The following is a 25,296-nucleotide window of genomic DNA, read 5'->3' as shown; positions in this document are numbered from 1 at the left end:
GTAGAAGCCATGTGAATAGAACCAGTGAGGTGGTTTCCCCGGCTCCTGAGAGAGAGAAAGCCATCCACTTTGGTGAGGGGGAGCAGGACACTTCTCCAGTCCTCTGCTGTTCAGCATGTTCCAGGTGATGCTCCTTTAAGAGAAGGGGGGCACCGTTGGGGCCTATAGAGTCCATGGCCCAGTGTGTAGTGACAGCAGTCCCCCTCTCCTCTCAGCCGAGACAGCGACCTGGCAGTAAGGAACTGGCTGACATGGCAGGACAGAACCATGCCATAGCCAGGAGTGAGGAGAACAAAGGAGAAACCCGTAAGTTATGGAGCCTGTGAGAGGGGAGCATGAGCAGAGATCCCCTGGCAGCAAAGGGGCCGAAGGCCTTGGTGCCATATGGAAACCACACATAGAGAGCTGGCAATGGGGCCCAGAAATGGTGGAGCAAGCTCTACAATTCCTCAGGCCCTACACCGAACTCCAGCCTGCTCTGCCACTAGCAGAAGCCAAGGGTCCAACTAGGCAGAAGATCTAGGAAGGATGGAGACACATGAACTTCCAGGGTTTAAATCAGGACCACCAAACATCTGGCCTGCTGTCCAGATCCTGCCCACTTTATGTATTTCTATATGTGGCATGTTCATATTTTCTAAAATCTCATCTTTAAATTCACAAAAGAGCAAGTTCCTGGCTGCAGGGCCACAACCTAAATGTGAGCGGTGTAATCCGTGAAGTGATGTCTGCCTGAGTGTGCACAGAGCCTGCAACCTGACTCAGCACAAAAGCAAAGTCCGCTGTCCCCTACTAATCTAACTGGACTATCAGTTTTAAAGGCTAGTGATGACACTTCTGTGTCAGCATTAAGTATGTAATCACTGATGGTTTGAGCGGCAGAAGGGGATGGGAATTTGGAGTTGCTGCAAGGAAGGAAATGCAGAGAAAAGAACAGACACACACACACTGGGAAGAGGGAGAGAGAAACAGAGAAGGAAGAGAAACAAAGGGCAGAGACAGCCTTGGGCAAAGATTGTTCATGGAGTGAGGAGTGTGACAATAGGCACTGAGGATATAACTAGCTCCAGGTTTAATTCAAAGGCGATATTCTCCCCTTGATCTCTGCGCAGACCTGGCTCCTGCTGCCACTCCCCTGTGCCCTGAAGGGACAACATGCTCCTGAATTCGCCCCCGGCCCATAAAGTATAATGGCACCTAGCATTCAGCCCTTTCCTCCGAGGGAGCTGGACGCCCCTGGCCTAAAGGCGTTGAGGAGCGAGGCTGCCATACACCCCCAGCGCTGGAGAAGATCCCAGCTGTCGGTGCAGAAGTACCGGCAGCCCTCGGGAACACAATCACACCTCCGAAGAGGGGCACGCTGCTGCCAGAGTCATTGTACCAAGCGCCGAGCCAGCAGCACCGTGGCCATCCGCCGGGCGGGCCGAACCCCACCCCCCGCGCGTCCTGGCGGGTGACCCCCGCCCCGAGCCGGGACTCGTGCGGGGTGAGCGCCTTGCACGCCAGCGCGGCCTCCCGCACGCCCGCCCGCCCGCCCCGCGCGCGGCCCGGGCGAGCCCGGCTCCCGGGGCAGCAGGACCCGCGGCCGGCTCCAGGCAAGGATCGCGGGCAGCCGCCGGGCCCCGGGCCAGCGGGTCCCGCCCGCCGGCCGCGCGCCGCGGGGCAAGTGAGGACGCGGGCCGGGGCCGGGGCCGAGGCCGGGGCCGGCGGGGCAGGCCGGGCCCGCGCGCCCAGGCCGGGGCGGCCCGTGGGGCCGGGCCGGGCCGGGCCGGGGCGGCCCGTGGGGCCGGGCCGGGCCGGGCCTGGCCTGGGGGCCGGGCCGGGGGCGCGGGGGCCGCGCGGGGGGGCAGGCGGGGGCGCGGGGCCGGCCGCGGCCTCCATTTTGTTGGCGCCGCTCGGCAGCCGCGTGCGGGCCGGGCCCCGGGTGAGGCGCGGGCGAGGAGGCGGAGGCCGCGGAGGGAGGGGGCGGGCGGGGCCGGGGTCCCGGGCCCGGGGGAGCCGCCGCGGGGAGGCAGCAGCGAGCCCCGGCGGGGGCCCCGGGCACGAGGCGCTGGAGGGGCCGCGCGGCGCTGATTGGCCGGCGCTGAACCCCGAGAGTCGGGGGGGAGGGGCCGGCGGGCGCGCGCACTGGCGCGGGCGGGATGGCGGCCGGCGGGCGCGCGCACTGGCGCGGGGGAGGGGGAGGGAGGCGGCGGAGCTGCGGGGCCGGGCCGGGCCTGCTGGTTCTGGGCCCGCGCGGGGGCCGGGCGCGGGAGGGGCAGGTAGGGCCACGCGCGCGCGCGGGCCGAGGGGGCGCGGAGCGGGGGGGAGGGGCGCAGGGCGGGGGGGCGAGCGAGCGGGCGGGGGGGCGGAGGGGGGCCGCGGAGCGCGGCGGTCCGGCCGCCCGCCCGCCCGCCCGCCCGGCGGGGGGAGGGGCGCGGGCTGCCATCTTGGAGCGCAGGCCCGGCCTGACCATTGTGCTCTGCTCGCTCCGCAGGTCGATGCCCGCGGCGCGGGATGGAGCCGGCCTGCGACGGGAGCCGGCGGGGCGGCCTGGCCCCCTTCGCCGGCCCGCGGGCCCTGCCCGAGCGCGCGGGCAGCCCCGGGGCTGAGCCGCCCCATGGCCGCCCGGGGCCGCTCCCCGCCAAGGCGGCCTGCGGCCAGGACCCGGCCTCCTGCTACATCCCGCTGCGCCGGCTGCAGGACCTCGCCTCCATGATCAGCGCCGAGGGTCTGCACGGCGCCGCCGCCGAGCCCGGGCCCGGCCCCGGCTCCCCGCCGCCCGCCCCCGAGCCGCCGGCCGCGGCCAGCCCGCCCCCGAGCCCGCCCCCGCCCCTGCCCCCGCCGCCGCCGCCCGGCCTCGGGGCCCCGGACGGCCCGGCGCGGCCCGGCGCGGCCGCGGAGGGAAGCCCCGAGGCCGCGCTGCGGAGGAGCCTCGCGGGAGCCCCCTGCCGCCCGCCGCCGCCCGAGCCGGGGGCCGGGGCCGGAGCCGGGCCGGGCGGCGGCTCGGCGGCTCGCCGGCACCACGAGCCCATCTCGGCCCTCCTCTGCTCCCCCGCGCCGCCGGCCGAGGCGCCGGGCCCGGGCGGCCGGGAGCCCGGCCTGGGGGCGCGGCCCGAGCGGGTCGAGCTGCGCCCGGTGCCCGGGCCCCCGGGGCCGACACGTGGGAGAGCGGAGCAGCCCTGCAGCGCCGCGGACGGGGCCGCCCAGGAGGATCCCGACCCGAGCCCCGGCGGCCCGCGAAGCGCCGTGGGGACCCCGGAGCCCGCCGCGCGGAGACAGTCTGTAAGCAGCCCGTGGTCCCGATCCACCGCGCCCGGGGGGAGCGTGCCGGCGGGGCGGGGCGGGGCGGGGCGTCAGGTGCGCGTCCGCGTGCGGGTTCCCACCGCCGCCTCCCCTTCTCCCCGCGGAGTGGCGGATGGAGGTCGGGGCCCGTACAGGTAACGCGGAGCTGCTGCCATTTTGCATGGCGCAAAGTCCTGGAGGCTGGCAAAGGAGAACCCCTGGGCTCCCCCGAGGCGCCGGGGGACGTTCCTGCCTCCTGCAGGAGCCGGCGTCTCCCAGCTGCCTGTGTCCGCAGCAGAGTTTTCAACGAAGGCCTCGCTGCAGAATGCTTATCGGTCGTGATGCGTGAGCCGGGACGAGCCCAGTTGGCCTCTTAGGGCTTAGGCTTGGTTTGCAGGTCCTGACCGTTTTTTGGGAACAGATTGTTTTACTTGTAAACTGAGTGGATTTGATCTGGCAGTCCTGGAGGTCATAGATACTGGAACCCGGTGGTGCCATTTTTAGTCTCTCTCCAGTGTGGAAGGGTTCTTAAAGCCTTCAAGTTTTTTGAGATGTTAAACTAGTATAAAAGCAGGATTGATATAGTCGCTGGCCTCTGGGGTTGTTTCTCCCTGTATGACATTTTAAAGATTGGAAATGCCATTTGCAGTGACAAACTTTATTTTCAGATACAGTTTTTTTGACATTGCCAGTAGAGTTATCTCCTTATAAAACCTGAGAAGCTGGAGATGGAAAAGAGCAATTGGACCAGCTAGTCCACCCCTTACAAGTGCAAAATTGTTCCCTACAGTACATTTTCTAGTGCTTTGTCCAGTCTAGTTTTAATTAACCCAAGCCATTGGATTTTCCTACTTCATGGCTTAATAGAGCTCTCTGCCAGGAAGTCTCTAGCTATTCAGGCTACATTTTTCCTTTCTAATTTCATAGACTCCAAGGCCAGAAGTGACTACTGTGATAATTTAGTCTGACATTCTCTATAACACAGGCCAGAGAACTTCCCCCAAAATAATTCCTAGAGCAAATCTTTCAGAAAAAGATTCCATTATTTTTGGTTACGTCTCCTTGATTTTCAGAGCTCCCTAGAAGCAAAACTGCTTTAAACCTTCCTTTTAAGTTCCATAACTAGTTGGATGTGTGTAACTTCGTTGTTGTATTTTACATGTGCCACCTATAATTTGTAGGTCACTTTCCTTCATTTCTAAGTGTGTGTTTTATAAATAATTGCTGCAGTACTAAAATGTATTATTCAAATTGCACATGCCACTCTTTTAATTTTTTTTAAGAACATTTGGCTAAAACTTCCCCTTGCTTTAAGCATGTCTTGTGTCTGAGTTTTAAATATTTTCTGACACTTGTGCTGGTGAGATTACTTAATACAACATCCACCCCTTAAGACTTTTTTTTATTTAATTACAGATACTATAGTGTGACATGCTATGCGTGTACACAGTACTCTTGAAAATTGATTCATGTTTAGGTCTGTGTTCTTTGCTATAGGAAGTGGAGCTATAAATTCAGAAACCTGCAGAGGGTTCTCCTAAGATGTGTTCAAAGGTGGGGGAGTAGGCTTTCGAAAAGTCTCTGTGTCCATAGAAAGGGATGATCTTGGAAAATCCAGAATGTCAGTTTAAACTATTTATGCTGCTGTTTTAGGCCCAAATCTTGCAATGAGCTCTGGGTGAAGAAAGCTTTCAGGGAAGGTAGTGCATGGGACCACTATCCTTCTAGGTCTTTGGGGAGATCCTGTTGCTGCTTTGTCTCTTTTCTATTTACTGCAACTTCCTTTGTTTTGAAAAGCAAAGGAGTTCCCTACAGCAGATGTGTTCAGTGATGCAGCAATGGGAGGGGTCCCGCTTTGTAAACAGAAGCTGTGTGGAGGAGTTTTCACAACAGCACTTGGCGCTCAGGCACTCAAGTTGTAGATCGGTGATTTCATAGGTGCTGCAGAAGTTGGAAAGGCACAGAAATAAAATCAATTTATTTTTGTATTGGAGTTGTAATATTTTTTTATGTACAAACAGGAGGCTCAAAGGCTTGGCTTTCTAATAAAATAAATCCTGTTTGCTGTATTGTGGCTGAGTCCTTAAGATAATTCAGTGGAGCTAAAGAGTAGTTTGTATTTGGAAAAAATGCTTTTTTTTAAAAAAAGCACCTTTTAACCAACAGATCATCTTCCTCTGCGCACTGTGGAGGTCTTATCTGCTTTCTTTATTTGTGAAAGTAAATTTTTGTGAGTTTACATTTGCTAGTCCTGCAGCTCTGGGAGAGGGAGCTAGATTTTAGTCTGCATCGCATTCCAAACAGAATAGTTAACTGCAGTCCAACTGCAGAATCTTTATTACTACAGATGGTATTAGATAGAAATAACCAAGCTTGATTCTCAGATCCCAAGCTGCGTTGGTGGTGCTAGCATTTAACTCCTTACTCCACCTATTTACACGTAATTTGAGCCCATTTTCTTTGGAGTTGCTGAAAGATTTAAAAATCAGGAGCTCGCATGGCTATATTTAGAGTTGCTTTTCAGAGATGGACTCCTCTGTAAGCCCTTTCAACCCTGCCCCCAAGGACAGAGCTCTCAGGGAGCTTTTGTTCATGATGCTAACCGCTTTGAGCATGCCCACAGCTTGTCAAACTTCCTGTTTTGTTAAGAATAAAGCCTGTTTGAAGATAGGGCCTCTTGTTTGTGCCTGTGTTCAGCTGTTTTTTAAATGAAGCATTGGGCACTCACTTTCAAAGGGATGACCGTTTCCAAGATGACAGTAGCTCCCCCAAAGAAATTGATGGGAAAATAGGTGGATTTTTTGGTTGGTGACAAAAAGTCACATTTAAAAATAGGCACTTCGGTGCATGCTAAATTCCTTTATTTATATAGGTGAGATTAGAAAGCTTTAACTACGTGGTCACGTGGTATATTTTCCACATGACTCTGCTGGGGTCAGGGTACAGGATGCCCAGTGCTCAGGGAATGATGCCTCTGTTCAGTGTTCCTTATCATTCAATGTGTGGCCTTATGTCTTATTTACCGCATGTCATCCAAACCCTACGCTAAATACAGGATTATTGATTTCCTCATAGGCTCTTCTGTGGTTCTTGTTACTGTAATATCTGGTCCTCACAAACATTAATGAATGTATTGTCACACTGCTCAGCGAGAGACAATAGTAGTTAGTCCCGTTTTACTGATGAGGAGCTAATGCAGTGGGAGACCCGAGGCCAAATTTGTAAAAGTCACCACTAACTGAAGGAAGACTTGTGGCACCTTAGTCTCTAAGGTGCCACAAGTACTCCTTTTCTTTTTGCTGACTGAAGGTTATTCAGTGATTATTCTCCACTTGAGACATCTCGGATGCATATGCAGGGCTAGCGGAACACTGCAGGGGAGGGGTGTGTTGCCAGAAAACAGCTGTGTTGTGTGAAACATGGACAAGCAATGGCAGTTTTCATCTGCTTGTAACATGGCCAAATTTGAAAGGATTTCCACGAGGCCAGCAAAAAGCACCTCTGACCTCCAGAACTAATCCCTACTAAACTTCAAAATCCCGCTGCAAACCGTGGAGGAGTGAGACCTCTTCTGAAAAAAACGACCGCAGTGTTCACAATAAAAAGTGTTAGGCACCCTAAATATAGTAGCTGCTGCTGCTGCATAGTGAATGGGTTCTGCCCCCTGACTTTCCCTGCCTCCTTTTGAATTCCTTTTGCCTTGTTAAGCACTCTGCTGTTGGAGAGCTCTCTAGAAGAACCTTCTCATATGAAACCCTCACTATAGCATGAGCAACTAAGATTACATGTTGATTTAAATTTTAAATGTTTATGGTAGCACACTGTCCCTTAGATGCAAGTGTTTGTGTGTATTCAGAGTATAAGTCCCCTTTGTCAGCCCTGGTTTCCCCCAGTGCAGTAATCAGATCGGTTTGGCTTTCCATATTGAAAACAAGCAACAAGCTCCGCATGCACATACCCTCTGAAAACTAGAGGCTGTCCGCCGGCCACTATCCTTGTTCTGTCTCTTTCAAAGACCTCTTCTTAACACTGAAATTTGTCTGGGTTGGAAGATCTGGTTCTTTCTTGGAAATCGCTGTGTGATTGGATCTTATGCTTACTGTGAAGTAGAATGCCATGGAAGTTGCCAGGGTACCACGCTTGTGAAGTGACTACACTGTACCTTTTAAAAACGCATTATTGTTTTAAATGCTGTTTAAATTTCATGCAAAAATCTTCAAATGTGATGACTGTACAGAAGGAATGGTGGTCCAGTCTTTAAAACGTTAGCCTGAGCCTTGGGAGAGACAGGTTTAGCTCCTGCCCATCCACAATCATCCTGTGTGACCCTAGGTATGTCACTTAGCATCTCTGTCTCTCCGTTCCCATCTGTACAATGGGGATAATCGCAGTGCTTTACCTTGTAAGGATAGACACCTTGTAAGGGCTTTTGTGAGGATAAATACATAGATCCTATATGTGGGGCAGATAAGTACGATAGAGGCTGCTGTAATGGTACAATTTTATTTTCAGTCTCTGCGGGCTTTTGAATAGTTATTCAGGAAATAGAGATTTCCATTGCAATGGATTGGATTTTGGCAGTATTGCACTCTTTAGCAGTAATCTTCTTTATTCCAGTTTCACCTCTACTTGTTTCCACCTGATAACTTGTGGTGCTCAGGAAATTAGGTGTCAGCTACAGGTTTTCCTTTGCATTGTGGCCGTAAGCAATGCGTTATCACTTGGTATGTATATTTATACTACACATAATGCACCTCAAAAAGCGTATGATTAGTGATCTTCTGGTCATACAGGGTCATGCAACTGTTTGTTTGCACCTGAACAGATGCTACAGCTGTGAATAGCAAAACCTCAGGTGTTGTCTTGCAAATTGCTAGAAATGGGTCACAAAAGACATTGGCATTAAATTCTTCAGTCTCCTGAAAGTGTTGTGTTTCTGTCTCAGAACTTTATTTTGAGGTCAAACTTTGTCAAAACCTTCACATGAATTTCTGTTTACTGTTTGAGTAACAGAAACTTTGTTTAAACAAAATACTACTTTGTCTATTCTTCCTACCTGTATCTCATTCTTAACCATGTGTTTGGACTTAGCTTCTTTTAGTACCGTGTTTATTATTTAGCTATTTGATTTTTCTTCTAGAAAATCTCTTCCAAAACTGTGCCTATTACAAATTTATATAACTGAACATGACTGTAGTTCTGTTCTTATTAACTCATAAATTTTAGCCAAGGGTTGAGATTAATGTTTCAGTTTGATTATGGAACAATAATTTTAAAGACGGAGTGCAAAAAACAAATTTTTTTGACCCAAAAAGTCACATGAATTTGCTAATTTCTTGCTACAGTGTAACAGCTGCCTTTGAAACCCTTTGTGGATTATTTCCAAAGGTAGGTTAGAACTTGTAGTTTTCTTTTAAGACAGTTAATTGTATGAGCGGGAGTTCTGTGATCTCTTGTTTTTCTTTCTTCCGCTGTATAAACTGGACATTCTTTAAAGTACCAATAAAGCAAATACAATCAGAAATACACACAGATCTGTAGGGTCAATGGAGAGATGTAGCCTTTTGGTTTGTTTTATACCTAATGAGTTCTGAATTTTAACTAATGAACAGAGGCACAAGAAGAACCCAAGTGGCATTTTCTTGAAGTGACTGTAAGTAGTTTATGGTGTTCCTTAAAGGAATACCATCAACTTAGAAATCAGACTTCTGTATTGTTATAAATCAGCGGTTCTCCACCAGGGGTCTGTGAACCAGTTTCTGGTTCCACGGGCTCTTCTGCTGAAGCCCCAAGTCCCTGCACCCCTGTGGGGTTGAAGCCCAGAGCTCTGAGCCTTGGCACCCCCACAGGGCTAAAGCCTTGGGCCCCAGTGCCCCCCATGGGGCTGAAGCCCAGAGCCGTGGGGCTGAATCTCAGAGCCCTGGGCCACGAGTCCCCTACCCCTTGAGCCACAAGCCCCGGCACCCTGCGGGACAGAAGCCCTGAGCCCTGCAGAGCTGCCCACTCCACGGCCCTGGAGTTTTTATAGTGTGTTGAGGGAACCTCCGAAAGAAAAAGGGTGAGAATCCCTGTTCTGAATAACACTGAAGATTACGATCACTGAAAGATTAGGAGAAAAAAATCTTGTTCCTTGATGCGTTTGATAGCACTTTGCATACAATAAGTTTTATTGTTTCTCCTGTATAGTCCTTCAGTAAATTCTTTTTGTTCTTTGTGCTGGTCGTGAACACAGGAATGAGGGGCAGATGTTAAAAAATATGATTGTAAAACCACAAAAAGGGCAGAAGGGCTCAGAGATGGCGTGGGACCTGGAACTATTTATTTTAAACTCATTTAAAAAAAAAAAAAATTGAAAATTGATGGTATCACTTTAATACTGGAAAGGTGATTTGTGTTTGGTCCTGTCTGTACTGATCCATCTGTCCTGTCCTATACAGTCTTGGCTAGGGGAGATGCGGGTTAAGTCGTTTGACAGTGGGGAGGTAGCACTACCATCATTAAGGTTATGTCAGGATTCCCATTTTAATGAAAAGTATGTCTTGAGTTAGAGGATCAATTGCAAATATTTGTAGTTTCTGAACTGCTAGAATTTCCTGTAGTAGTTTGTAGTGAATAAAATGTTAATTGTGACTTTTTAAAAGTGCCACGTAACTAAAATGTTTCTAGTGTTCGAGATTTTCTTTGGATCCCTTTGAAGATATCCTAGAGCAGCCAGTTATGCAATTAAATGTGTGATTCTTTGCTAGGAGCACAGTGCAAGAATATTTGATAAGTTACATGTTTTGATTAATTATTTAAAGTTTAAAAAGTTACTTCTTTGAATGTTGACACTGATACAATATAAGGCTCACGTTTGACATTATTATTATTATTGATGACTCCAGGTAGAGGACAGCATAGGAGTTACTCAGCGCAAGGACAGAGGGCTTAGGAGGACACAATGTCTCAGACATATTGCACCCTGCCAGGCAGCAGGATTTCAGGAGATGGCAGCTGTAATCCACCCTAGCCCAGTGGGACTGTGTGTCCTCCTGGAGAGGCTGGACCACAGATAATGGTTTGAATTGGGTCCTGACACTATCCTGATCCCTTAGCTCAGTGGTTCTCAGACTTTTGTCCTGGTGACCCCTTTCACACAGCAAGCCTCTGAGTGCGACCCCCCCATATCAATTAAAAATACTTTTTAAAATATTTAACACCGTTATAAATGCTGGAGGCAAAGCAGGGCTTGCACTGGAGAATGACAGCTCGTGACCCCCCCCCCCCTGTAATAACCTCCCCACCCCCTGCGGGGTCCTGACCCCCAGTTTGAGAATCCCTGCTTTCGCTCAAGCAGCAGAGCCCTCATGCTTTTCAATCCAGATGTCCTAGGTTCAGTCCCCACAGATGTGTCTGGGGGTTTACACTGCTATATACTCCTGAAGCTCAGACAATCTTCCCCAGTCAGGATGAGTGTGACCCATGCTAAAAATGTGGCTCTGTCACCCTCTAGCGGCTAGATGATGTGTAATGATGCCCCCCGTTGGGTCACTTACTGGAGAATGAACCCTGTACTTGTGGTTTTGAACTGGTGCTGTTTTGAGCTAAAGGACCAGAGCTCTAGGTCAAAGGCAGGAGCAGACTCGGAAACCTCAATATGTGGTGTAGCCCCTACAGAGAGAGACAGCCCCATGCTGTGTTCGAATGGGATGCAGATGCTTCAAGGAAAGGAGGAGGTTTGGGGCATTTTGAAATAACCATTGCCACCTACGGTCAGTATATTAAACATCAATGATCAGTGTCATCTCTGTGGTTGTCACTCCTGGCTCTGGCTGTCAGGCCTCAGGGAAGTGAGAGGCTCAGTCACACCTGTGGTAGCCCTTCTATGTGTCCTCCCCCAAGATGACACGTCCACCAAATGCCAATTCTGACCCCTTTCATCTGACTCCTGCTTCCTTTTGCAGACTGGCAAGCCTTGTGGTGCTGGTGACCTAGATGTTAGCAGAAGTATTGTGTTTGGGGTTGGGAGGTGTCAGTCAGGACTTCCACAAGGTACCGTCATATTGTTTCCACACACAGCTGGCAAGGTCAGAAGGAAAGTGTGTTGCGTTTCAGGTGTTTGAAATGCTGAAAGTTGGATCATGATGGCAGGTTGGAAGGGGGAGAACTCTGCTTTATGCTGGCTGAGAGAGGGAGTCTGGGGCGTGTGTGTGGAGTAGATAGCCAGTTGGATGAAGCTGGGATACATATTGTGTTTGGTATGCACTGGAGACGGAAGTGAATGCCTCTTGGAGCATGTCCTCCACAATGCTGTAGGCACTGGAAAGGTGGCAAGGAATGTTGGAGCCTTTTCCCTTGTCATTTTGCATCCTTTCAGGATTTGGGTGCGTTGAATATGTCCTGACGTGATCTCTGCTGTCGCAAAACAAAATTGTGCGGTTTTGTTTTTTGTTAATTCGTAATAGTATAGTAACCCTTTCCGGTGGCTTTAAAAGAGCATGATGCTGGACACTTACGAGCTCCATTTGAGATTGGGCATTGACATTATTTTGATGGGACTTCAGTAACGTAACCTAACGTAATGTAAAAGTCAAGAACTTTCCTGCTCTTGGTAGTGATGGCTGTAATTAACATAGCAAAGTAGCTTCCATTAGTAACTTTGCCCTAGTCTCATAGGCTCATAATTTTCCGAAATACTGATTTGAGGGCTTAAATTTTCCATTTTTGTTCTGTCTGATTTTTGCATGTGTACGTTTTGGGTTGTGTGAGAAGGGGGAAGTAGCACTTTAAAATGTTACCAGAAACTTAGTAGCCAGAGTTTGATACAAGAGACTGGAATGGGGAACTCCTGCTCATTCTGTCCTTGGGCAGTGTTCTGGTGAAAAATCTAGCTATCCTCGAACTGCTGCAAGACTGAGGTGGTAGGATATCTAGCAGGGTGCTATCCTTGGGCCCTTCATGGAGCTTCCATCATTTAAATTCGATGCTCTGCTCAGCTCTGGCTGTTAGAAGGAGGAAGGAAACTTGTCTGCCCTCTGTAGCAGCAGGAGGTCCGGGAGCGCCTTTGCTACTCTGCTTCTGCCCCAGAGCCTCCTAGCTGCTGCAGAAAGGGACAGGAAAGGATTTTTATGATGTTACTGATCGTCTTTCTCTGTCGATAATTAATGCCTGCCCTTGCCCCAATGCTGTTTCTTGCTTTCCCAGGCAGCTGCTTGAACTTTACATTATTCTGGATGAGTGTCTCAGCTGTCTACAGATTTCTGAATAGCAGCAGTGAAAGAGACTGGAGTCTTGTTAATTTCACTCTGCTGTCCTTCTCCTCTGCAGGGGCACCAGAGTTCTCTGTACATTCATTGTCTATTTATGAAGTTACCTTCACAACCATAAGGCCTAGGAGATTCATCTTTTTTAATTAAATCTTAAATTTGTAGAAACTGATGGCTGTGGCCCTGTCGTTCTCCAGGGCACATTGCTTACTGGTTTGTTCTAGAAGTAAAACAACGGGGGTGAGTTTGTACGGGTCATATAAAGAATTCTGACTTCTGTTGTATCCCAAAGAAAGTGAAGTAGCTGAAGTTTTAAACTTAAAATTTGGCATGAACATAATCCTCATTAAGAACTAATAATGCCTTTGCTTGGTTTGGAAAAAAGCTTGGCTTCACAAATATAAGACTTTTTGAAAATGTCATGCTACACATGCACGTTGAAAACCTTTCCGAAATCTAGAGGGGCACACTCTACTTCCTAGGTTGCCTTTTTTTATGCCAGAAGCTGCACTGATTGGGTGATTTTGACTGTGGAACTGTACAATTACAAGTCCTGGAATGCAGAAGTCAAGGTTTCAGCAGCAATGCTTGCTTTGCTACATTGTACCTGTATTTTCTATTCCTGTTTTTCTGGTTAAATGTGTAGCTTAATAATGTTACTTTTTAGGTCATAAAATTTGTCCTGTGTGTGTGTGTGTGTGTGATACTTATAGGAAGTGCAACACAGCCAAGTTAATCTTACTATCTGAATGTTTTCCATTTTCTGACTTTTCACACTTAACTGTGCAACCTTAATGTTGGATCTATGCACATTTTTGGTTTTGAAAAAAGTGTGTATTTTTCTTAACGTCAAGGAAGATGGAAGAAAAACTTAGAGCTTAATGCGCTCAAATCAGGAGACTGGAGAGAGAACTGGCACATGAGATTGCTTGTCCAGTAGCAAGGATTTGTAATAAAACCATCTATTTGGGGGTAGTATCTTAAGACTTGAGAAAAGCTAGTGTCATGTTTATGTGTAAGAATGGGAAAGAAAGTGATCTGGGCAATTACTGACCTGTTAGTCTGATCTCAGCAGTATGCAAGGCTTTAGAACAAATTGTGAAAGAAAGAATAATTACATTAATGGGGGTAAATGGTAAAAGGGATGTACTGCAACATGGGTTTACCAAAGGTAGATCATGCCAGTCTAACCTGATTAGCTTCTTTGAGAAAGTAACTGATTTTTTTAGAATAAGGGAAGCACAGTAGATCTAATCTACTTTGACTTCAGTAACATGGTACCACATGGGAAATTATTAGCTAAATTGGGGAAGATGGGAATCAGTACAAGCAAAGTAAAGTGGATAAGGTTACTAAAGGGGAAAAGGCAACAGGTTGTGTTGAAGGGTGGATTATCGGACTGGAGGGAGGTTACTAGTGGAGTTCCTCAAGGATTGATTTTGGGACAAATTTTACTCAGTATTTTTATTAAGACCTTGGCACAAAAATTAGGAGTGTGCCAATGAAACTGGCTGATGATATATAGGTAGGAGGCATCATCAATACAGAGAAGGATCAGAACATAATACAGGAAGATCTGGATGATCTTGAAGGCTGGAGTAGTAGAAACGGGATGAAATTCTATTGCACGAAGTGCAAGGTCATGCATTTAGGGTCAGCTAATAAGCATTTCTGCTGCAAGCTGGGGACTTGTCAGTTGGAAGTGACAGAGAAGGAAAAAGAGACCTAGATGTGTGGGTCGATCACTGGATGACTATAAGCCACCAGTGTGATTGGGATGTGAAAAAGGCAAATATGGTCCTAGGCTGTATTAGGCAAGACACTTCTAGTAGAGATAGAGAAGTATTAATGCCATTGAACAAGACATAGCTGTAATCCTGTGTACAGTTCTAGTCACCTATTTAAGAAAGATGAATTTAAACAGGAACAGGTGCAGAGAAGAGCTACTAGGGCGATCAGGGAAATCGAGGGCCTGTCTTCTGAGAGGAGACCGGAAGAGCGTGGCTTGTTGGGTCTAGCCAAAAGAAGGCTGAGAGGGGATCTGATTGCTCTCTGTAAATACATTGGGAGCGTAAACACTAGGGAGGGTGAAGGGCAGTGACAGTGGGGATTTTTCCCTTTCCCCTGCAGCATGTGAGTGCAGATCACTTGCCAGGATTCTTTGGGTATAGCTCACTTAATAATTTCACTGCTTGGTCTGGTGGTCCCTTCTGGTCTTCAGCTCTGACTATAACCCTATGAATAAAGGGAAGGGGGAAGATGAGCAGGTCTGTGACCTATTTTTATGAGTTCTCTAATACTGGAACGTGTTTAGTGAGAAGACTGTTCTGTAAGGCATTTATGCAAAATGCAGGAAATGTTGTATGCTGTTTCTCTAATTTTTGAAGTAATTTATTTGTAATAAAGGTGCTAGAGCAGGAAAGTGAAGTCATCTTTATCCTGAAAACATGCAGTTTCAGCAACAGCAAGTGTAAGCATCCCCACATTCATCCACGGCTACTCTCTTATCTCTAACCTGGAGGGACTACATCCTATGGATCAGTCTTCCTGTACATTCAGCTCTTGGCTCTGCCGCTGAGGCTGCTAATAAAAATGCCACTTGCAGGAGTGCCTTTTGTGGTGTGGACTGCCGTCCACTAGGAAACTGGACTGAGAACCTCCAACTCCTGCAGTTAAGTGGTGTCAGTTTGGATTTCTGGTTACTCTGGTGGTGTTGAGGTGCAGACTTCAGTGTCCCTTTGGTAAGACTTGATCCAGAATATGTAAGTAAACTTAAAGTCACCACTGGTAAAATAGTGATGCAATTAACCCAAACCCCTTTGTGTCAAAGAACTCTCATCTATTAGCATCTCCTTCATACCTAAATGAGAATATTTTTATTCTAGAATTTTGAAGCTCTCTTGGAACATATAATTTCAGGTTATTATAAATAACCCAGTCATCTGGTTTTTGTCTTTTCTATATATATATATATATATATATACTCTCTCTCTTTGCCCCTTGGTGTCTGGGTGCTGCCCACTAATTAAAAATATATATACCAAAAATACTAAAAATTGGCCTCAGATAAAAGAATAAATATAAGATTATAATCTGCTAGTATAAAATGAATAAAATCCAGGTATGTTATTTATTGTGCTCTTTGTTTTGTCACAGAACTGTGTGAGCTATCCAGGATTCGATGCCACTTCTTTGTAAATTGTGAGATGTGCTGTAGCTTTTCAGACATTAATGCAAAGCAGTTACATGTTAACTTTTTACTGCTACAGTTACCACCACGATGAACAGAGATTAATGCAGGTTGCTTGGCTTTTATAGAAGGGTGAAAACCCTGAGCCATCCACTCTGGCATGATGGGTAGAATAGGCAAACTCCTGTCCAGTTGTTAGTGCACATTTGGGTTCTTTAGCTTAGAACTTCAGACCATCAGTCACTAAGGGCCTCATTCTGACATGCTGGGCAGCTCTGAACTCCCACTGACCTCAGGAGCCCAAGCTAATGGCAAAAATCCCACTGATTTTAGTTCTTCAGGATAAGGCCCTGAGGCTAGAGAAGGGAGTCATTTAAGGTTCTTTGGGCTTCTGTAATGTCCATGTTTTGTTCTAGGCATGCTCGACACACAGATTTCATGCCTATATCACTGTTTTGATTAGGGGCAATGAGATGTTTTTAAATTGGAGTACTTACAGCAGTATAACTGGGGTAGTGTGGCTGCAGGTACAACGATAGAAAAGTGCTTATACTGGTATAGCGTACTCCTCTTCTCCTGTGGCAATAAGCTGCAGTGCTGTGAGCACGTCTCTGGTGGTGTAATTGTGAGCACACTAGGGCGGTTGTATCGCTTTCTCTGTACTGGTATATTAAACCAATACAAACTGTGCGGATAGTCAAGGCCTTAGTATTAATGTGCTTTGTGTTACTTCCTGCACAGAAACTTCAATAGAAGCGCTCTTTTTGCTTGGATTCAAACACTTCTTTACCTGTTACGTAATAATTTACTTTTCTTCCCTTTGCATGTGTTTTGGCTGGTAGATTCAATTTCACTGAAAGAGATTTCAGAATGCTTATTTAAAACAGAAAATTCACTAAAGAAAAAGCAAGTCATACCAAACAAATATTTTCGTGATCCTGTCTTTTTTTCTTCTCTGTTCTATTGTTTCCCCATACTGAAAGAAATAATGATCCATGGAGTCACGTCTTCTTTTGTACTCCAAGAGAGGTGATTAACAACATTCGGATAACCAAGTCCAGGTCAGTGAGCTACAGTAGAACCTCAGAGTTACGAACACCTTGGGAATGGAGGTTGTTTGTAACTCTGAAATGTTCGTAACTCTGAACAAAATGCTGGGGGCGGGGGGGTTCTTTTAAAATTTACAACTGAACATTGACTTAATACAGCTTTGAAACTTTACGATGCAGAAGAAAAACTCTGCTTTCCCTTTATTTTTTTTTTTAGGTAGTTCACGTTTAACACTGTACTATTTGCATTTTTTTTTTTTTTTTTTTTTGGTCTCTGCTACTGCCTGATTCTATGCTTCTGGTTCCAAATGAGGCATGTGGTTAATTGGTCACTTCGTAACTCCGGCATTCATAACTCCGGCGTTCGTAACTCCGAGGTTCTATTGTAATAGGTAGCTTCAGGAAGAGCTTGGTGTAACGCTGAGATGCCACCAGCAAATGATCAATGCGAGCACCGATTTACGTTGTGGTCCATAGTTTGTGATTGCTGTCCACAGTCATGTTGTGGATTGTGTTTCATCTTCCAAAATTGTAAGAGATGACCGCATCTGTCATGCAGTATTCTAAACAGTTCACTGTGAGCCATTGTTTCTGGGGTTTGTTGAAGCATGGAAGTTCTTTTGTGGAGCCAGCGATTCGGTGTTTGTTTGGGACATTAGCATTGTCCCAGACTTCTTTCCAGTGTGCCTCAGGATTAAGTGAGGACCCCTTAAGAGCTTCAGCCTGCTCCCAAAGAAGCTTGAATGATTTCAGACATGTCTTTGAAAGGTTGTGGGGGTCCTCGTGAATTGGTAACTTCAGGTTGGCCATGGTTCAGTTGTATTTCTCTGGATTTTAGGTGGGGGTATGTGTGCCACCTACATGGGGCAGCCATTTTTCATGTAAACGAAAGCTGCTGGTCTCGCTGAACCTAGCAGTCTGAGCTCCCATGAGCCTGGACTACGTTAGGGCTTTTTCTGCAGAAGTTATCTACCGCAGCAAGTGCCTCTTTGTCTTTGCTAGCTCTAGCAACACTGGACCCCAGGGTGGATAGGCAGCTGACATTCTATGACACATGCAGCCACTAAGGTTAGATATTTCAAAGTCAGCTGGTCCAGATAACTTGCATCCAAGAGCCTTCAGAGTCAGGGAACAAATATTTAATAATGGACTCTTCAGTCTAGCAGAGAAAGGTGTAACATGAATACACAATCATGTACATTCAAAATGAAGTAGTGGAAGCTTTCAACTTAGTGCTAATAGTGACTACCTTTCTGAACCCATGACACTTATTTATGAGTTGGCTTTACCGGGCTTCATTAAGTGGCATGTATGAGTCTGATGACTAAGCTTGCTAGCCAGATGGAGATACCTGTGCCACTACGGTCTCATGCCACCTCTTCTTGCGGTTTAGAGAAATAAACAGTTGCATACTGTTAGTTGCCTATTCATTGGAAACATGCTTTCAATCACCTTTCTATTCAGTGCACATTTCTATGTAGCTTTTATAGCATCTAAGGCCAGAAGGGATCACGGTGATCATCTTATCCCCTGCAGAACATAGGCCATAGGATTTCCCCAAAATAATTCCTGTCCTTTGCTTTTTACCTTTTCCATCCTGTCTTCATTCCATGTTTTATTTTCATTCCTACAGTAGATCAGAGCTGTATCTTTTCCTGCATTAGTCTCCATGTCTGTGGTTTCCTTTTTCTCTGCCTTTAGACTCTCTATTTTTGATCCCAGCATCATTTTATTTTCCTCCTCCGCCCATTACCATTTGTCTGTTCCACTTACTCTTTCCTCCCCCAAATTTCTCAATACCCTGCTTCTCTTTTCAGTTTAACCCGCCGGTGTCTCTTCCCCACATGCACCCACACACTAACACATTCCTTCATCCCATCAACACCTTCACACAAATTGAAAAATTAATCAAACAACTAATAGCCAGAGGCGTAAATACCCAACATGAGGGGTAGCGGCCAAATAAGAAGCCACAACCCCTGTAATTTGATGCTTGGATGCCTTTGTGGCTGTTCTCTCTGCATCTCATTCAGGGTGTAACCTTACGTTTTGTAACCGTATTGCCATTGGGTGGGCGCTGGCTTTCAAGGCTTCTAACCCCTCTGTCTGCTGGAAGGAAGGAGCATTCTTTGTCTCCCCTCGGGCCCCAGAACATCCTGGCTGCAGCAAGGCAGTGGTGGAGCTTTCTGCTGATCTGTCCTGATCCTGAGTGCCTTGTGTTTATTATCTAAGTCCAGTTTCTCAGTGAATAACTCCTGGGTTTGTCACTGCCTGTAATTTTCCTGGACACCAGTAGCCTGCCTGATGCTTGACAATTTCCCTGCTACCTGGCTGGTTTTAAGTAGCCACTGTAAAGCTAATCAGTCTTGTTAACTTTTCTCCACTGCCGTGGAACAGACATTGAAGCTGACTATTTGCAGACTTAGGAAGGTGCTTTTGCATCAGTTTACACTCAGGGCTAGTCTTCACTAAGGAGAGATCCATGCTGCTGCATTCGATGCAGCAGGGATCTATTTAGCGGGTCTAATGAAGACCCGCTAAATTGATGGCAGAGTGCTCTCCGGTTGACCCTGGGACTCCAGCTCTCCGAAAATCGTAAAGTAAGTCAACTGGGCAGCGTCTTCTGTCGACGCAGTGCAGTGAACACACCAGGGTAGGTCAGCCTAAGCTACGTTGACTTCAGCTATGCTATTTACATAGCTAGAGTTATTTTTCCTCCCTTGGTATCCTGCTGTTAAGTGAATTGTCTGATTAGACACTTGGTAAGGCAACTCCCATCCTTTCATGTATTTTCCACTCCATGCATCTGATGAAGTGGGTTCTAGCCCACGAAAGCTTATGCCCAAATAAATGTGTTAGTCCTTGTGGCATCTTAGAGACTCCTCATTGTTATAGCTGGAGTAGCGTAACTTAGTTCGACTTACCCCAGTATTGAAGACAAGCCCTCAGTTCATGTTTGGATAGTTATCGGCACCAACTTGAGGGTGAGAATCTTACTTTTTTTTAAACTGAAAGCTTAAAATCTGCAGAAGTTGGTGGTGCCTGTGTAGGAAAGATTCATACCTGCCCTGCATAAATAGAATTTTTTTTCAGATCCTGTTTATGTGTAGCACCTTTTACAAGCATCAAGACGCTCTTCAGAGTTGCAAACAACCCATACAGGGATCACTTGACTTTCCACTATTTTGGAATTACCTCTCATGTGGGAAGCAGCAAATGTCATGGAATCAGCAAAGCTTGTCCAGGAAGTGAAGATGCCATGGGGCAGGGTGGATAAAAATCAATGATTTTTTTAGTCAGATTTTTTTATTTAAATTGGATTTTTTTGATAAAATGCTTTTTGAGGAAAAACCTATCTAAAGATAGTTTTAATTAAAATGCATTATATCTCAAAGATATCTCATCATGGAATAGGGATTATAAATTCTAATTCTATAGAATGAGACAATAGCTTCATGTAATGTTTAAGAAAAGTTTTGTAAATGAGTTCCAATCGTTCATGGATTAGGGACCCAATCTTATGGGATTCCAGGCGCTTCTGTATAGATTATTTAGGTTAATCTTTCTATCTACATAATGGGACTCAGTGTTCAGTCTAGAAGCTACCATCAGAGATGCTTAGTTTTGCAGTTCTCAGACTGTGGATTTGTCTTCCCAGAAGTAACATGCTTGTTAACAGCAAAAATGTTTTTAAATAAATAATATATAGAGGTGAGAAATAACAGACCTCAACTCTGTTGTCCCTCTGCAAATTTGTGTACATAGAGTCAATCCCTTACCTCTCTCTAAAAGTGCAGAGTTTCAAAAAGTTTAGTGAATAGAAGATTGTTGGGGGTGGAATAGGTCTGGAGATGAATCTGAGAAGCAAGGGACATATGCTTGTTTTGTTAAAATATTATATGTTTGCTGTTGAAGAAAAAAACCCAGACTCCATAACATAGTTGTTTCTTGTTGAATTGGCGATAGTTCACCTCCCAATGACTTCATAAATATCTGCTTTGATTACCTTTGGTAAATGAAATAACCAAACAATCATTCATTTTCTGATATAGCAGTAAAACTAATCTGAGAAGTTTTCAAAATAAATCACTGTTTAAAAATGTATAGTGTGTACCTTCTAAAAATGACACCTACCTCTCTCTCGGAGTGGTGAAGAATAGGTATTAAGGTTATAACAACCAACAAGAATGCACGTTTATGTAGAAAACCATGATTAAATCAAGTCTTCCTGACTAGTGAGTTAAATCAAATCTACCCTGCCACTGGGAAATTTAGGCAGGCAGAATGGTACCAGTGATCTGGAGCACAACATAAGTGTGTGTTTCACTCCTGTAGTCATAAATGTTAATGTATAAATAAACTATTTTAGAGCATTGTAACCATAAAATAATTTCTTCATTGCACCATAATTAAAGCATAGAGACTTCCTGGCCAAGATGTTCTAAAATGGTGCTTAGAGTTCAGCACCTCGAGAGGTCTCCTGACCTTTCAGAAGTGTCTGTCACTTTAACTGGAGTTGCTTGGTGCTCAACGCTTTGGGAAAACAGGTGACTTGTTCAAGCACCTAGATGAGGATTTAGGAGGCTAACTATAGTGCCTAGTTTTGGAACAGCTTGGCCTGTTACCTTACGTTCAGCTGCTACTTGGCTTGCAGTCTTTCACTGTTGCTTCTTTAGCAAGAGAGTCACTGCCTGTAATAGTCTGAAAAAAACCAATAAAATACTAGGGATATCTGATCTTGCCATGCTGTGTTAATGATCTGAGCGCGCTGCAGTTGTCAGAGTGAGAGGGTAATGGCTGCAGAAATGACGCACCCGATAGCCGTCAGCATGTGCATTAGTTTGTATGGATTTGTGGTTTATCCTCCTTCCAGCAGGACTAATAGAGATGAACAGCAATGCTATGAAGGGTGGTTACGGGACATGCACAGTAGTTACCACTGCTTAATAAATTGTCCGTTTTAAAAGGAAGATTAGCAAGACTCACGGGGTTTTCCTTTGTTTGTGTCATTCTGATAAAATCCTTTAGATGTATGACGTTTCTTTGTTCACTATTTATTTCACACCCGATTTATGAGAACTGCAGGTCTGGGGAGTTACCTAGTTCATACACGTTTATATAACATTATTGCTATAGTGTCTGTAAGAGCCTCCTCAAAACTTTATTGTGATGTCCCACAGTGATACTCAATGAATTACAACAGCTCTTTCGTCTCCCAAAACACTAGTGTGCAGGGATTGCATTTATTCAGGGTGGAAGCATACACTTGTCATGCAAGGCTGTGCTTCCGGGACAGTGACCCTCTCTCCACAGTTTAGTTTTGGGTCCGTGCTTTGACAGATGTAGACCACTTAAAACCACCAAAAAGTCATTCTTGCTTCATTCAAAAATAGTGTGAAAAAATTACTTGTAATTTTATATATAATCCAGGATTTATGCCCAGTCTCAACACAAATCAATTTAATATGTTCCAAATGATTGAATATACAGCAGGCAGTGCTAACCCAACTTGAAAGAGGATGTCAGACTTAATACACAATGTTCATTGTGATGTTTTTCAAAGAGAGCTAGGTAATATCATTTCCCTCCCCATGTACTCTGTTTCCAATCACTGCGTGACTTCTGTCCATCACTGGCAGAGATAAAATGTACGATCTACCTTGTATGGGGCAGGTAACCAGCTTTATTATTTAAAAGTTCATGTCCTCTCCCATGCTAATAGGTGATAGAATGGGCTTCATTGCTAGATTACCAGGAATGGGAATTACATCTAGAAGTTGTGTTTTGGGCTCCCCTATGTCCCTTAAAAAAATCAATTTAACTGGCATTTAAAAAAATAATCAGCCCTCTCTGAAGTCTTGCAGTTCCAGGCACTAATATATTCTATCAATTTTAACCTAAAACTGTATGTTGTAATTATATTGTACTAGGAATAAAAATTATGGCAATCTGACCCAGAAAAATCCTGTACTTTTGGGGACCATAAGTATGGCTTTGTATGGCACAATTTAACAGAAGAGCCATCTCTGTTTCTGTAAGTGCCTAATCACTGCTATTTAATCAGCAACATTAATTCTTTGTCATTACTACTCTGGACATTGTCTAACAGGAAATATGCTTTTTGAAAATATAGAGGAGTCTTATTGCTTCTTCTTTATTTTGGTTTTGTGGGAATTGGCAGGAAAGAGGCAGTGCCTAGAGGCAGCCGGTTTTGGGACAGCTGGCTCTGATGTTTGTCATGAAGGCACTGTACCAGTTTGCATTAGCTCAATTTCCCTTCATGAGAGCATTGATGGAGCCTTGATGATGCTTAATTATAAGACCAACATCGGACTCCTGGTGCTGAAAAAATAAGAACGTAAATTGGTGAAGAATTAAAATAATTGTGGAGTGGACTGAAGGTTGCTGAAAGGCTTCTAGAGTGTAGTGAAACAGAGTTAGCTATTTTGTAGCTGCCTAAAACCTGGATAATTTCTTTAAGGGTGTTTTCACTAGAGAAGTTCGGTCACACTAGAACGTGCCTTTGAGGGGTTGTACTAAGGGCCCGTCTCTAGGAGGGATTTTTGCCCTGGCGTAGGTACCTTGTTGTAGCTATGCTGGTGCAGTTCGCCCTGCTCAGACCAGAGCTGTGAGCTGTGTGTGTGTGTGTGTGTGTGTGTGTGTGGATTATACACGTCCTGTCTGCATTTAAAATGGTTTTGTAAATACTGCATACATATCTGCGCTCTTGAGAGAGAAATCTCACTTAACCATAACGAAAGTTTGCTCATCTGAGACTAATCACTTATAAAAAGAATAGGAGTACTTGTGGCACCTTAGAGACTAACAAATTAGTCTCTAAGGTGCCACAAGTACTCCTGTTCTTTTGCGGATACACACTAGCACAGCGGCTACTCTGAAACTAATCACTAATAGAATTTCATTATTATTTAAACAACCTGAAGTACCTAAAATAGGGTTGTAATGTGAACAGTCAGATGCATGTGTTTTTGTATCTGTACAAACATTCATTTATATTATGGTAGCCCCTACAGGCCCACAAGGGTGGGACCCCATCCTGGTGGGTGCTGCACATACACAGTGAGAGGCCAGCCCTGCTCCAAAGAACTCACAGTACAACAGACCAGACAAATAGAAGGCAGGAGGGGAAGTGACTGCCCTGCGAGGGGAAAGGATTTGCCCGAGATCACACAACAGGCCAGTGGCAGATCTCCTGTCTCCCAGTCCAGTGTTCTATCGACTAGGCTGTGCCACCTCTCTGGATGAGTTATCTGAGCTCTTAAACTTTGCTCGTTATTGTGGTATCTGGGTGGCTGAGTTATAAGATTCTGAGCAATGTGGTCTGTAATGTAATTACTGGTGGAACTTTCCCTACAGCTGTAATATAGAATCATAGAATATCATGGTTGGAAGAGACCTCAGGAGGTCATCTAGTCCATGCCCCTGCTCAAAGCAGGACCAATCTCCAACTAAATCATCCCAGCCAGGGCTTTGTCAAGCCTGACCTTAAAAACCTCAAAGGAAGGAGATTCCACCACCTCCCTAGGTAACGCATTCCAGTGCTTCACCACCCTCCTAGTGAAAAAGTTTTTCCTAATATCCAGCCTAAACCTCCCCCACGGCAACTTGAAACCATTACTCCTTGTTCTGTCATCTGCTACCACTGAGAACAGTCTAGCTCCATCCTCTTTGGAACCCCCTTTCAGGTAGTTGAAAGCAGCTATCAAATCCCCCCTCATTCTTCTCTTCTGCAGACTAAACAATCCCAGTTCCCTCAGCCTCTCCTCATAAGTCATGTGTTCCAGCCCCCTAATCATTTTTGTTGCCCTCCGCTGGACGTTTTCCAATTTTTCCACATCCTTCTTGTAGTGTGGGGCCCAAAACTGGACACAGTACTTCAGATGAGGCCTCATCATTGTCGAATAGAGGGGAGGAACAATCACATCCCTCGATCTGCTGGCAATGCCCCTACTTATACAGCCCAAAATGCTGTTAGTCTTCTTGGCAACAAGGGCACACTGTTGACTCATATCCAGCTTCTTGTCCACTGTCACCCCTAGGTCCTTTTCCGCAGAACTGCTGCCTAGCCATTCGGTTCCTAGTCTGTAGCGGTGCATGGGATTCTTCCATCCTAAGTGCAGGACTCTGCACTTGTCGTTGTTGAACCTCATCAGATTTCTTTTGGCCCAATCCTCTAATATGTCTAGGTCCCTCTGTATCCTATCCCTACCCTCTAGCGTATCTACCTCTCCTCCCAGTTTAGTGTCATCTGCAAATTTGCTGAGGGTGCAGTCCACCAGATCATTAATGAAGATATTGAACAAAACCAACCCCAGGACCGACCCTTGGGGCACTCCTCTTGATGCTGGCTGCCAACTAGACATGGAGCCATTGATCACTACCCGTTGAGCCCAACAATCTAGCCAGCTTTCTATCCACCTTATAGTCCATTCTTCCAGCCCATACTTCTTTAACTTGTTGGCAAGAATACTGTGGGAGACTGTATCAAAAGCTTTGCTAAAGTCAAGGAATAACATGTCCACTGCTT

The 25,296-nt window shown here is 46.0% G+C and overlaps 1 protein-coding gene across 1 annotated transcript in view; it reads left to right on the top strand.

Annotated features, from left to right (window-relative positions):
* The first annotated feature begins 251 nt into the window (after positions 1-251).
* NSD1 (nuclear receptor binding SET domain protein 1) overlaps positions 252-25,296 on the top strand; it is a 130,305-nt gene continuing 105,260 nt past the window's right edge. The window contains exons 1-4 of the mRNA XM_077824645.1: positions 252-306; positions 1,248-1,734; positions 1,903-2,261; positions 2,477-3,264. Of these exons, the coding sequence (XP_077680771.1) occupies positions 252-306; positions 1,248-1,734; positions 1,903-2,261; positions 2,477-3,264 (1,689 nt within the window). The remainder of the gene's footprint in view (positions 307-1,247; positions 1,735-1,902; positions 2,262-2,476; positions 3,265-25,296) is intronic.

Source organism: Eretmochelys imbricata, chromosome 8 (genome assembly GCF_965152235.1).
Source record: "Eretmochelys imbricata isolate rEreImb1 chromosome 8, rEreImb1.hap1, whole genome shotgun sequence".
Taxonomy (NCBI): Eukaryota; Metazoa; Chordata; order Testudines; family Cheloniidae; genus Eretmochelys; species Eretmochelys imbricata.
The sequence above is the reverse complement of the archived record's forward strand: the minus strand, read 5'-3'. Positions and strand labels throughout refer to the sequence as shown.